General features: G+C 47.2%; 1 protein-coding gene across 1 annotated transcript in view; it reads right to left on the reverse strand.

Moving 5' to 3' along the window:
* Positions 1 to 14,605, reverse strand: part of LOC121546170 (IQ motif and SEC7 domain-containing protein 1-like) — a 49,764-nt gene extending 35,159 nt beyond the window's left edge. The window contains exons 1-7 of the mRNA XM_041857233.2: positions 14,363 to 14,605; positions 13,413 to 13,760; positions 11,958 to 12,629; positions 11,419 to 11,783; positions 7,238 to 7,399; positions 6,912 to 7,034; positions 6,560 to 6,726 (exon numbers count right to left, since the gene is read on the reverse strand). Of these exons, the coding sequence (XP_041713167.1) occupies positions 6,560 to 6,726; positions 6,912 to 7,034; positions 7,238 to 7,399; positions 11,419 to 11,783; positions 11,958 to 12,629; positions 13,413 to 13,754 (1,831 nt within the window). The 5' untranslated portion in view covers positions 13,755 to 13,760; positions 14,363 to 14,605. The remainder of the gene's footprint in view (positions 1 to 6,559; positions 6,727 to 6,911; positions 7,035 to 7,237; positions 7,400 to 11,418; positions 11,784 to 11,957; positions 12,630 to 13,412; positions 13,761 to 14,362) is intronic.
* Between the last annotated feature and the right edge of the window lie 710 nt (positions 14,606 to 15,315).

The following is a 15,315-nucleotide window of genomic DNA, read 5'->3' on the forward strand; positions in this document are numbered from 1 at the left end:
AGACTGATGAGGACTGATGAGGACTGATGAAGACTGATGAAGACTGATGAGGACCGATGAAGACTGATGAAGACTGATGAGGACTGATGAAGACTGATGAAGACTGATGAAGACTGATGAGGACTGATGAAGACTGATGAGGACTGAAGAAGACTGATGAAGACTGATGAGGACTGATGAAGACATGAGGACTGATGAAGACTGATGAAGACTGATGAAGACTGATGAGGACTGATGAAGACTGATGAAGACTGATGAAGACTGATGAGGACTGATGAAGACGTGATGAAGACTGATGAAGACTGATGAGGACTGATGAAGACTGATGAAGACTGATGAAGACTGATGAGGACTGATGAAGACTGATGAAGACTGATGAGGACTGATGAAGACTGATGAGGACTGATGAAGACTGATGAAGACTGATGAAGACTGATGAGGACTGATGAAGACTGATGAAGACTGATGAGGACTGATGAAGACTGATGAGGACTGATGAAGACTGATGAAGACTGATGAGGACTGATGAAGACTGATGAAGATGATGAAGACCGATGAGGACTGATGAAGACTGACTGAGGACTGATGAAGACTGATGAGGACCGATGAAGACTGATGAAGACTGATGAAGACTGATGAAGACTGATGAAGACTGATGAAGACTGATGAAGACTGATGAAGACTGATGAAGACTGATGAGACTGATGAAGACTGATGAGGACTGATGAAGACTGATGAGGACTGATGAAGACTGATGAAGACTGATGAGGACTGATGAAGACTGATGAGGACTGATGAAGACTGATGAAGACTGATGAGGACTGATGAAGACTGATGAAGACTGATGAAGACTGATGAGGACTGATGAAGACTGATGAAGACTGATGAAGACTGATGAGGACTGATGAAGACTGATGAAGACTGATGAAGACTGATGAAGACTGATGAGGACTGATGAAGACTGATGAAGACTGATGAAGACTGATGAGGACTGATGAAGACTGATGAAGACTGATGAAGACTGATGAAGACTGATGAAGACTGATGAGGACTGATGAAGACTGATGAGGACTGATGAAGACTGATGAGGACTGATGAGGACTGATGAAGACTGATGAGGACTGATGAAGACTGATGAAGACTGATGAGGACTGATGAAGACTGATGAAGACTGATGAGGACTGATGAAGACTGATGAGGACTGATGAAGACTGATGAAGACTGATGAAGACTGATGAAGACTGATGAAGACTGATGAGGACTGATGAAGACTGATGAGGACTGATGAAGACTGATGAAGACTGATGAAGACTGATGAAGACTGATGAGGACTGATGAAGACTGATGAAGGGACTGATGAAGACTGATGAGACTGATGAGAGACTGATGAGGACTGATGAAGACTGATGAAGACTGATGAAGACTGATGAAGACTGATGAGGACTGATGAAGACGATGAGGACTGATGAAGACTGATGAAGACTGATGAAGACTGATGAAGACTGATGAGGACTGATGAAGACTGATGAGGACTGATGAAGACTGATGAGGACTGATGAAGACTGATGAAGACTGATGAAGACTGATGAAGACTGATGAGGACTGATGAAGACTGATGAAGACTGATGAAGACTGATGAGGACTGAAGAAGACTGATGAAGACTTATGAGGACTGATGAAGACTTATGAAGACTGATGAAGACTGATGAGGACTGATGAAGACTGATGAGGACTTATGAAGACTGATGAAGACTGATGAGGACTGATGAAGACTGATGAGGACTGATGAAGACTGATGAGGACTGATGAAGACTGATGAAGACTGATGAAGACTGATGAGGACTGATGAAGACTGATGAAGACTGATGAAGACTGATGAAGACTGATGAGGACTGATGAAGACTGATGAGGACTGATGAAGACTGATGAAGACTGATGAAGACTGATGAGGACTGATGAAGACTGATGAAGACTGATGAGGACTGATGAAGACTGATGAGGGACTGATGAAGACTGATGAGGACTGATGAAGACTGATGAAGACTGATGAAGACTGGGATGATGAGGACTGATGAGGACTGATGAAGACTGATGAAGACTGATGAGGACTGATGAAGACTGATGAGGACTGATGAAGACTGAGATGAAGACTGATGAAGACTGATGAGAACTGATGAAGACTGATGAAGACTGATGAAGACTGATGAGGACTGATGAAGACTGATGAAGACTGATGAGGACTGATGAAGACTGATGAGGACTGATGAAGACTGATGAAGACTGATGAAGACTGATGAAGACTGATGAGGACTGATGAAGACTGATGAGGACTGATGAAGACTGATGAGGACTGATGAAGACTGATGAAGACTGATGAAGACTGATGAAGACTGATGAAGACTGATGAAGACTGATGAGGACTGATGAAGACTGATGAAGACTGATGAAGACTGATGAGGACTGATGAAGACTGATGAAGACTGATGAAGACTGATGAGGACTGATGAAGACTGATGAAGACTGATGAAGACTGATGAAGACTGATGAAGACTGATGAGGACTGATGAAGACTGATGAGGACTGATGAAGACTGATGAAGACTGATGAGGACTGATGAAGACTGATGAAGACTGATGAAGACTGATGAAGACTGATGAAGACTGATGAAGACTGATGAGGACTGATGAAGACTGATGAGGACTGATGAAGACTGATGAAGACTGATGAAGACTGATGAGGACTGATGAAGACTGATGAAGACTGATGAGGACTGATGAAGACTGATGAAGACTGATGAAGACTGATGAGGACTGATGAAGACTGATGAAGACTGATGAAGACTGATGAGGACTGATGAAGACTGATGAAGACTGATGAGGACTGATGAAGACTGATGAGGACTGATGAAGACTGATGAAGACTGATGAAGACTGATGAAGACTGATGAAGACTGATGAGGAAGACTGATGAAGACTGATGAGGACTGATGAAGACTGATGAGGACTGATGAAGACTGATGAGGACTGATGAAGACTGATGAAGACTGATGAGGACTGATGAAGACTGATGAGGACTGATGAAGACTGATGAAGACTGATGAAGACTGATGAAGACTGATGAGGACTGATGAAGACTGATGAGGACTGATGAAGACTGATGAGGACTGATGAAGACTGATGAGGACTGATGAAGACTGATGAAGACTGATGAGGACTGATGAAGACTGATGAGGACTGATGAAGACTGATGAGGACTGATGAAGACTGATGAAGACTGATGAAGACTGATGAGGACTGATGAAGACTGATGAGGACTGATTAAGACTGATGAGGACTGATGAGGACTGATGAAGACTGATGAAGACTGATGAGGACTGATGAAGACTGATGAAGACTGATGAAGACTGATGAAGACTGATGAGGACTGATGAAGACTGATGAGGACTGATGAAGACTGATGAGGACTGATGAAGACTGATGAAGACTGATGAGGACTGATGAAGACTGATGAGGACTGATGAAGACTGATGAAGACTGATGAAGACTGATGAGGACTGATGAAGACTGATGAAGACTGATGAGGACTGATGAAGACTGATGAAGACTGATGAAGACTGATGAAGACTGATGAAGACTGATGAAGACTGATGAGGACTGATGAAGACTGATGAGGACTGATGAAGACTGATGAAGACTGATGAGGACTGATGAAGACTGATGAGGACTGATGAAGACTGATGAAGACTGATGAAGACTGATGAGGACTGATGAAGACTGATGAAGACTGATGAAGACTGATGAAGACTGATGAGGACTGATGAAGACTGATGAAGACTGATGAGGACTGATGAAGACTGATGAAGACTGATGAAGACTGATGAGGACTGATGAAGACTGATGAGGACTGATGAAGACTGATGAGGACTGATGAAGACTGATGAGGACTGATGAAGACTGATGAGGACTGATGAAGACTGATGAAGACTGATGAAGACCGATGAAGACTGATGAAGACTAATGAGGACGATGAGGACTGATGAAGACTGATGAGGACTGATGAAGACTGGTGAAGGATGAGGAGACGATGAAGACTGATGAAGACTGATGAGGACTGATGAAGACTGATGAGAGATAGACTGATGAAGACTGATGAGGACTGATGAAGACTGAGGGAGACTGATGAAGACTGATGAAGACTGATGAGGACGATGAAGACTGATGAAGACTGATGAAGACTGATGAGGACTGATGAGGACTGATGAAGACTGATGAGGACTGATGAGGACTGATGAGGACTGATGAAGACTGATGAAGACTGATGAGGACTGATGAAGACTGATGAAGACTGATGAAGACTGATGAGGACTGATGAGGACTGATGAAGATGAGGACTGATGAGGACTGATGAAGACTGATGAAGACTGATGAAGACTGATGAGGACTGATGAAGACTGATGAAGACTGATGAAGACTGATGAGAACTGATGAAGACTGATGAAGACTGATGAAGACTGATGAGGACTGAAGAAGACTGATGAAGACTGATGAGGACTGATGAAGACTGATGAGGACTGATGAAGACTGATGAAGACTGATGAAGACTGATGAAGACTGATGAGGACTGATGAAGACTGATGAGGACTGATGAAGACTGATGAGGACTGATGAAGACTGATGAAGACTGATGAGGACTGATGAAGACTGATGAAGACTGATGAGGACTGATGAGGACTGATGAGGACTGATGAAGACTGATGAGGACTGATGAAGACTGATGAGGACTGATGAAGACTGAAAAGGACGATGAAGACCGATGAAGACTGATGAGGACTGATGAAGACTGATGAGGACTGATGAAGACTGATGAGGACTGATGAAGACTGATGAGGACTGATGAAGACTGATGAAGACTGATGAAGACTGATGAAGACTGATGAGGACTGATGAAGACTGATGAGGACTGATGAAGACTGATGAAGACTGATGAGGACTGATGAAGACTGATAAGGATGGATGAAGACTGATGAAGACTGATGAAGACTCATGAAGACTGATGAAGACTGATGAAGACTGATGAGGACTGATGAAGACTGATGAGGACTGATGAAGACTGATGAAGACTGATGAAGACTGATGAGGACTGATGAAGACTGATGAAGACTGATGAAGACTGATGAAGACTGATGAGGACTGATGAAGACTGATGAGGACTGATGAAGACTGATGAGGACTGATGAGGACTGATGAAGACTGATGAGGACTGATGAAGACTGATGAAGACTGATGAGGACTGATGAAGACTGATGAGACGATGAAGACTGATGAGGACTGAAGAGGACTGATGAAGACTATGAAGACTGATGAAGACTGATGAAGACTGATGAAGACTGATGAGGACTGATGAAGACTGATGAGGAATACTGATGAAGACGATGATGAAGACTGATGAAGACTGATGAAGACTGATGAAGACTGATGAAGACTATGAAGACTGATGAAGACTGATGAAGACTGATGAGGACTGATGAAGACTGATGAAGACTGATGAAGACTGATGAGGACTGATGAAGACCGATGAAGACTGATGAGGACTGATGAAGACTGATGAAGACTGATGAGGACTGATGAAGACTGATGAGGACTGATGAAGGACTGATGAAGACTGATGAAGACTGATGAGGACTGATGAAGACTGATGAAGACTGATGAGGACTGATGAAGACTGATGAAGACTGATGAAGACTGATGAAGACTGATGAAGACTGATGAAGACTGATGAGGACTGATGAAGACTGATGAGGACTGATGAAGACTGATGAGGACTGGGGAAGACTGATGAGGACTGATGAAGACTGATGAGGACTGATGAGGACTGATGAAGACTGATGAAGACTGATGAAGACTGATGAGGACTGATGAAGACTGATGAGGACTGATGAAGACTGATGAGGACTGATGAAGACTGATGAAGACTGATGAAGACTGATGAGGACTGATGAAGCACTGATGAAGACTGATGAAGACATGATGAGGACTGATGAAGACTGATGAGAGGACTGATGAAGACTGATGAGGACTGATGAAGACTGATGAGGACTGATGAGGACTGATGAAGACTGATGAGACTGATGAAGACTGAGTGAAGACTGATGAAGACTGATGAAGACTGATGAGGACTGATGAAGACTGATGAGGACTGATGAAGACTGATGAGGACTGATGAAGACTGATGAGGACTGATGAAGACTGATGAGGACTGATGAGGACTGATGAAGACTGATGAAGACTGATGAAGACTGATGAGGACTGATGAAGACTGATGAAGACTGATGAAGACTGATGAGGACTGATGAAGACTGATGAAGACTGATGAAGACTGATGAGGACTGATGAAGACTGATGAGGACTGATGAAGACTGATGAGGACTGATGAAGACTGATGAGGACTGATGATAGATGTAGTACACCTCCTGGTGTTTGTTTTGAGGAGTAAGAATGAAGGAGTAACAACAGGTCATGGCTTTATATCAGGGACTGAAAACAGTCAGCATCCTCCTCACCTCTGAGGTTTTTGATGAAGTCCTCCAGCTTCATCTTCCTCTCTGGTTTGACGTTGGGAGAGTACATGTCTGTGTTGAGGAGGATGATGGCGAAGGCCAGGATGAAGATGGTGTCGGGGTTCTGGAACTGTTGTATCAGCACCGGGTTACACACACAGTACCGCTGACTGGAGGGAGGGGGGAGTACAGAGAGAGATTAGATATCAAGCAGACACAAAAAAGTAAAATACCAAATGAATACTGTTGTGGACAACATAAGCTACCTAAACTACAACAACATAGACGTCCATAAATCCACAAGTCATACTATAGTATAGTATCCATAGTCCTGCTGCAAAAAAGTCCCAGTTACCTGAAAGTCTCTATCAGTCTCTCTACCTTCTGGGCCTCCCCCTGGACTTTGATCTGGGCCTGGAACTTCCTGAGGGCATCATCCAGATCCATCCCTGAGAAGTCCAACTCATCCACCACACAACTGGACAGGGAGAAGAGGAGAGAGAGAGGGAGAGAGAGAGGAAGGATGAAGTAGGAGAAGAAGAGAGGGAGGAAGTAAAGAGGAAGACAGGAAGAGTGGGACAGAATAATAAAGTATCCTTCTACTAAAGGAAAGGGTGAGAGAGAGAGAGTGAGATAGAACACAGTACTGTATAGTGCAGTGTTGACTGATTAGCCACTCACTCCAGTACGTCCTTGTTGAACTGTTTCTGTCTGCAGCCCAGGAACTCCCCTATCATCTGTCTGCTCAGTCCTTTCCTCTCCAGGATGAAGCGGGCGATGCCTACTGGTGTGTCCGATACGAAGCCTCTCTCTATCAGGTACTGGATACCCTTCTCTGGCTTCCTGCAGCGAGGGAGAGACACAGACAAACAAGAATTATTATGAAATACTGTATATGCCACTTAACAGACACTTTCATCCAAAGTGACATAAAGTAGAGTGAGACAACACAGAGAATCAAGAACTGGCCTTAAAGTAGAGTGAGACAACACAGAGAATCAAGAACTGGCATCCTCAACTAACTCATCAGTCCTTGTGAAAGCCTATGGGTTCAGGGTTGTTAGGGCCTGTCTATGGGTGCAGGGTTGTTAGGGCCTGTCTATGGGTTCTGGGTTGTTAGGGCCTGTCTATGGGTTCTGGGTTGTTAGGGCCTGTCTATGGGTTCTGGGTTGTTAGGGCCTGTCTATGGGTTCTGGGTTGTTAGGGCCTGTCTATGGGTTCTGGGTTGTTAGGGCCTGTCTATGGGTTCTGGGTTGTTAGGGCCTGTCTATGGGTGCAGGGTTGTTAGGGCCTGTCTATGGGTTCAGGGTTGTTAGGGCCTGTCTATGGGTTCTGGGTTGTTAGGGCCTGTCTCTGGGTGCAGGGTTGTTGGGGGCCTGTCTCTGGGTTCTGGGTTGTTAGGGCCTGTCTATGGGTGCAGGGTTGTTAGGGCCTGTCTATGGGTTCAGGGTTGTTAGGGCCTGTCTCTGGGTTCTGGGTTGTTAGGGCCTGTCTATGGGTTCAGGGTTGTTAGGGCCTGTCTATGGGTTCTGGGTTGTTAGGGCCTGTCTCTGGGTGCAGGGTTGTTAGGGCCTGTCTCTGGGTTCTGGGTTGTTAGGGCCTGTCTATGGGTGCAGGGTTGTTAGGGCCTGTCTATGGGTTCTGGGTTGTTAGGGCCTGTCTATGGGTTCTGGGTTGTTAGGGCCTGTCTATGGGTTCTGGGTTGTTAGGGCCTGTCTATGGGTTCTGGGTTGTTAGGGCCTGTCTATGGGTGCAGGGTTGCAAAGGCATACACTAGAAAATAAAAAATATTCTGCTGTAAATTAATGAAACTTCTAAAGACAATTTTCTTTCCGGTGCGTGACTGTGGGGTTTCTCCTTTTCTAGACAAAACAGAGAGACACCAGATCCTACAACATCTGAGAGACTCAAGTTAAAGATCCCTAAAGACGTCCGTATGCTTCCCAGGCGAAATAATTCGTAACAGTTCAGGCACACGAAAAAACAATTCTGGAGGCAAGCAGAAGTCGGTAGCCAAGGTCTACGCCCCCCTCGTCGGCGATTGGTCAACAGTAAGGATTCTTCAATGAAGTGCCTGATGACTCCTCCTCATGCACATTATTACACTTGAGAAGTACTGCACCAAACATCCTAGTCAGACGCAAAATTGCGCGACTAAAATCTCCTCTGCAAAAACGTCAAAAAATTAATGACAGATTTCTTGAGTTATCTTAAATTAATTTGGACTATTTTGAGGAAGTGCATACCGGCTACGGCGTCTCAAAATGGACAAACAGTACTATTGCCGCTTTTTTTCTCTCGAGTGTTTCAAAACAAAGGTATTTTAAGGTGGTATGCGAGCACACTTGTTCGGTTTGGCTAGCCGAGCTCGGAGTGAAGCATGCTGACGCCTTAAGGGATGACAGAGAGGCAGGGAGAGGTTGCCTGGTTACCCAGACTCCTCGCTCTGGCCGAAACGCTAGGCCACGTCTACGGACGTTAGTTTCTTCTCCCCAATGAGTCTGGATCCGAGTACCCTTCACCGAATGCGAACACATTGGGGGCCGTCCGATTGGTCCAGAAACCGATGGGTTGGGCCAGAGCCGGAACACACGTGGGTAAAGCGGCGATTTGCAAACGTGTCATCGGCTTTGATGCTGTGATTAGAGCCGATCCAGTCGCTGATTACTTTGTTTTGTACAACACCCCTCGCTCCCCGTCGTCTCCACAAACCACTTCAATGACGGCAGTCTAAGACTAAATTAGGTAGCGAAACGACAGAGCAGCGGAAGAATTTAGTGTGAGTGGTCAGGCGAAGGGAAAGGAGGAGGAGGAAAGAAAACGGCCCCTGGTTCTGTACATCTCCTGGCTGATCAGGCCTTCCAAGCACCCATGCAGTAACACACCTGATTCAAACAATCAGTCAAATGAATACTGTCTAACTTACTTGTTGAACAGATTGAGTCAGATGCGGTACTGTCTAACTTACTTGTTGAACAGATTGAGTCCGATGCGGTACTGTCTAACTTACTTGTTGAACAGGTTGAGTCCGATGCGGTACTGTCTAACTTACTAGAGGTTGAGTCCGATGTGGTACTGTCTAACTTAGTTGTTGAACAGATTGAGTCTGATGCGGTACTGTCTAACTTAGTTGTTGAACAGATTGAGTCCGATGCAGTACTGTCTAACTTACTTGTTAAACAGATTGAGTGATGTGGTACTGTCTAATTTACTAGAGGTTGAGTCCGATGTGGTACTGTCTAACTTACTTGTTGAACAGGTTGAGTCCGATGCGGTACTGTCTAACTTACTTGTTGAACAGGTTGTGTCCGATGCGGTACTGTCTAACTTACTTGTTAAACCGGTTGAGTCCGATGCGGTACTGTCTAATTTACTTGTTGAACAGATTGAGTCCGATGCGGTACTGTCTAACTTACTTGTTGAACAGATTGAGTCCGATGCGGTACTGTCTAACTTACTTGTTAAACAGATTGAGTCAGATGTGGTACTGTCTAACTTACTTGTTGAACAGATTGAGTCCGATGCGGTACTGTCTAACTTACTTGTTAAACCGGTTGAGTCTGATGTGGTACTGTCTAACTTACTAGAGGTTGAGACCGATGCGGTACTGTCTAACTTACTTGTTGAACAGATTGAGTCCGATGCGGTACTGTCTAATTTACTAGAGGTTGAGTCCGATGTGGTACTGTCTAACTTACTTGTTGAACAGGTTGAGTCCGATGCGGTACTGTCTAATTTACTTGTTGAACAGATTGAGTCCGATGCGGTACTGTCTAACTTACTTGTTAAACAGGTTGAGTCCGATGCGGTACTGTCTAACTTACTTGTTGAACAGATTGAGTCAGATGCGGTACTGTCTAACTTACTTGTTGAACAGATTGAGTCCGATGCGGTACTGTCTAACTTACTAGAGGTTGAGTCTGATGTGGTACTGTCTAACTTACTTGTTGAACAGGTTGTGTCCGATGCGGTACTGTCTAACTTACTTGTTAAACTGGTTGAGTCCGATGCGGTACTGTCTAATTTACTTGTTGAACAGATTGAGTCCGATGCGGTACTGTCTAACTTACTAGAGGTTGAGTCTGATGTGGTACTGTCTAACTTACTTGTTGAACAGGTTGTGTCCGATGCGGTACTGTCTAACTTACTTGTTAAACTGGTTGAGTCCGATGCGGTACTGTCTAACTTACTTGTTGAACAGATTGAGTCCGATGCGGTACTGTCTAACTTACTTGTTAAACAGATTGAGTCCGATGCGGTACTGTCTAACTTACTTGTTAAACAGGTTGTTTCCAATGTGGTACTGTCTAACTTACTTGTTAAACAGGTTTATTCCGATGCGGTACTGTCTAACTTACTTGCTAAACAGATTGAGTCCGATGCGGTACTGTCTAACTTACTTGTTAAACAGATGGAGTCCGATGCGGTACTGTCTAACTTACTTGTTAAACAGGTTGAGTCTGATGCAGTACTGTCTAACTTACTTGTTGAACAGATTGAGTCCGATGCGGTACTGTCTAACTTACTTGTTAAACTGGTTGAGTCCGATGCGGTACTGTCTAACTTACTTGTTGAACAGATTGAGTCCGATGCGGTACTGTCTAACTTACTTGTTAAACAGATTGAGTCCGATGCGGTACTGTCTAACTTACTTGTTAAACAGGTTGTTTCCAATGCGGTACTGTCTAACTTACTTGTTAAACAGGTTTATTCCGATGCGGTACTGTCTAACTTACTTGCTAAACAGATTGAGTCCGATGCGGTACTGTCTAACTTACTTGTTAAACAGATGGAGTCCGATGCGGTACTGTCTAACTTACTTGTTAAACAGGTTGAGTCTGATGCAGTACTGTCTAACTTACTTGTTGAACAGATTGAGTCCGATGCGGTACTGTCGTCTCTGCACCACGTCATTGTTAAAGGCGGGGCTATCCCAGCTGTGCCTGCTCTCTTTCTGATAGGTCTGTTTTCCGAGCGGTGGGAGGGGCTCGCGGAGGCTGTCACGTGACGAGGACCCGGAGGAGCAGTTGATGGTATCGTTAGAGTTGGTGGTGGAGCTGAGAGAGTCGTTGTCTCCGTCAGAACAGCAGACCTGCTCCAGGCCACCAGGGGGCAGTGTGGCAGATGAGGAGGAAGATAGCGGGGTGAGGGGTGGTCCCTGGGGGGACTGAGAGGAGGAGGTAGGGGTGTCGGGGTACGGGTGGTGGTGTAGAGGGTGATATGGGAGCTGATGATGGTGGTGTGGCAGGTAGGAGGGGATGGCCGACGGGTGGGGGTGAGGGTGGGGGTAAGGGTGAGGGTGGGGGTGAGGGTGAGGGTGGGGATGAGGGTGAGGGTGAGTGTGGGGGCGGTGAGGGAGGACAGTACGAATCTGGCCTTGGGCCAGGGGAGGTATGGGGACAGCTCGCCCGTTGGGGTTGGGGTGAGGATTTGGGTGGGGGTTGTGTTTAATAGTGCCCTGAGGCGACCCTCCTCCACCACCTCCCCCTGGTTCTGTCTCGTAGACCAGTCTGCCTATAGAGCCACGGTCCGAGCGGTCACTCATATCAACAGAGCTGTCGCTTGGGGGTTCAATGGTCAGCAGGGGCAGGTGAGATCCTCTCAGGCTGTAGTCTCTACACTCAGTACAGGGGGTGCTGCGTCGGCTGTTACTGCTGCCCCCTCCCGCTGTGTCCCGGCTGTCCTCGCGCCCCCCTACTCCGCCGCCACAGACTCCAGGGCTCCAGTACTCTGTGTCGGTGCTGCTGGGGGCCCGGTCCAGGGACTGGGGCGAAGAAGGGAGCCCGTCATCCATGTAGAGGGTCACGTCGCTGTAGAAGGTGGCTGTGCTGTCCTCGTGCATGCTCTGTCTCTCTCCTCCTCCTCTTCCTCCCACTCCTCCTCTTCCTCCGCCCCTCTGTCTTTCTCCCTCCCTCGGTCTCCAAACACACTCTTCAAAGTCGTCTGCCTCCACCCCTGTCTCGCCTCCGTCACCTTCCTCCTCCTCTTCCTCTTCCTCCTCCTCCTCCTGAAAGTCTTCCACACCAGACTGACAGGTCAGGGCGTCATCGATGGAGTCAGCCAGGGACTTGACCTACAACACACACAGGGTGGATGAAGACAGAACGGTAAGTCACACAGGGTGGATAAAGACAGAACGGTAAGTCACACAGGATGGATGAAGACAGAACGGTAAGTCACACAGGGTGGATAAAGACAGAACGATAAGTCACACAGGGTGGATAAAGACAGAACGGTAAGTCACACAGGGTGGATAAAGACAGAACGATAAGTCACACAGGGTGGATAAAGACAGAACGATAAGTCACACAGGGTGGATAAAGACAGAACGATAAGTCACACAGGGTGGATAAAGACAGAACGATAAGTCACCGTGACCTGAGAAATTATCTTTTACAACGAGAGAGGTACATTTTCTGAAGGGAATGTCTGTTTTGGCAGTGGAAGGAGTTGTAGTGGTAGACTCTCTCACAAACATCTTAGGGCTGCTTTGCAGAACACAGATTTAGACTGAAAATCTTGGTCAATGGAAAATCTCTATTGAGCTGTTTTATATAGTCCAGCACTAGTCTTAATATGTGTCCAGGTAACCTGCCCATAGTCTCCTCCCTCCCTGTTCCTCTCACCTGCTTGGAGAAAGTCTCCTCCCTCCCTGTCCTCTGTAGCTCAATTGGTAGAGCATGGCGCTTGTAACGCCAGGGTAGTGGGTTCGATCCCCGGGACCACCCATACGTAAAAATGTATGCACACATGACTGGAAGTCGCTTTGGATAAAAGCGTCTGCTAAATGGCATATTATTATTATATTATTACCTGTTTGGAGAAGGTCTCGTCCAGGTGTGTTACTGACTCTCACCTGTTTGGAGAAGGTCTCGTCCAGGTGTGTGTCCTCCTCTCTGGCCCCCTGGCAGCGTGGAGGAGACCCAGCCTCCATCTCTTCATCCCCAGGCTGGCCTCCAGGGTGCTGATACCTCTGTCCCTGTTGAACCCCCTGGCCTTGGGGCTGGCCTGGCCGCTCGTCAAACGAGTACTGCAGTCTCATGTTAGGCAGGATCATACGTCGAGTCACCCGGCTCTCAGAGGCAGAGCTTCGTAGCTGCTCGAAGTTCTTGTTCATGCGGTACTGACGGAACGCCGTCTGGATGGTGCGTGCCGCCCGCCGACTGAGGAAGTAACCGCCATACTTCCTCTCCAGCATTTCCACCTAACAGGAAACAGGAAGTGGACAGAACCAATGAGATAGTGAGAGGAAGTGGAGAGAACCAATCAGAGAGCAGGGGGAAGTGGAAAGGACCAATGAGAGAGCAGGGGGAAGTGGAAAGGACCAATGAGAGAGCAGATGGAAGTGGAAAGGACCAATCAGAGAGTAGGGGGAAGTGGAAAGGACAAATTAGAAAGTAGGGGGAAGTGGAAAGGACCAATGACAGAGCTGGAGATTAGGGGATCTTTTTAAGGGAATATTGCCATAGCAACCCTATAAAAATAGGTCAAAAGGACATTTCTATAGCCCCTGTTTTGAAAGGATGTTATTTTGTTTCTGTTGAAAAGCAACTGAACCAGGGTTATGTTTAAGAGTTTGTCTTCATTATGTCACACAGCAACAGAATACATAACAACATAGAATACAACATCAGAAATGGACTATCTAAATCAGCCACTCTCTATTCATATATTACACTTACTGTATGCATTCAGAATATAATATAAAACAAACAAGAACAAATCTACTGTAAGGACAAAGATTAAGCCTAGTCTTGGACTGAAAAGCGTTGAAACAGGCCTTAAAAGTCACAAAATTGAAAAAACCTTCTTGTCCTGTAGATCTGTGGACAGCTCATAGCTTTTGGACAGGGCTTGTCTATTGTCCTCCTTCTGCTGCTTCCGGAGCGCCAGGCTAGCAGGCTGGTGCCGGGTCCTCTGGGCCCAGGCCAGGGAGGCGGGGCTAGGGGGGGCCACCGGGGGGCCCAGTGGGCCGGGGCCACTGCTGCTCAGGTAGGGCCTCTGGCTACAGGTGCTGTCGGAGAAACTTCCAGTGTCGCCAAGTTGAGGCTCTTCCACACTAGAGGGGATAGAGGGAGGGGGAGATAGACGGAGTGGGACAGAGAGGGGGGAGAGAGAGGATAGAGAGGGGGGAGAGAGGAGAGAGAGGAGAGGGGGGTGAGAGAGAGGGTGAGAGAGAGGAGAGAGAGAGAGGGGGAGGGAGAGGAGAGAGAGGGTGGGAGGGAGAGGAGAGAGAGGAGAGAGAGGGGGAGAGAGATTAGAGAGAGGGGGAGAGCGAGAGGAGAGAGAGAGAGGAGAGAGGGAAGGAGAGAGAGGAGAGGAGGGGGGGACAGAGAGGAGAGAGGGGGAGAGAGGGGGGAGAGAGGGGGAGAGAGGGGGGAGAGAGAGGAGAGAGAGGGGGAGAGCGAGGAGAGAGAGAGAGGAGAGAGGTGGGAGAATGAGAGGAGATGAGAAAGGGGGGGAGAGAGAGGAGGGAGAGGGGGGAGAGCGAGAGGAGAGAGGGGGAGAGAGAGGAGAGAGGGGGAGAGAGGGGGAGAGAGAGGGGGAGAGAGAGGGGTGGAGAGGGTAGGGAGAGGAGAGAGGGGCGAGAGAGAGAGAGAGGGGGGATAGAGAGGAGAGAGGGGGAGAGGAGGAGAGAGGGGGGAGGCGAGAGAGGGGGAGAGTGAGAGAGAGGGAGAGAGCGGGAGAGGGGGGAGAGTGAGGAGAGAGGGGTGAGAGGGGGGAGAGAGAGGAGAGAGAGAGAGGGAAAGAGAGGAGGG

The sequence above is a fragment of the Coregonus clupeaformis genome, chromosome 30 (assembly GCF_020615455.1).
Source record: "Coregonus clupeaformis isolate EN_2021a chromosome 30, ASM2061545v1, whole genome shotgun sequence".
NCBI lineage: Eukaryota > Metazoa > Chordata > Actinopteri > Salmoniformes > Salmonidae > Coregonus > Coregonus clupeaformis.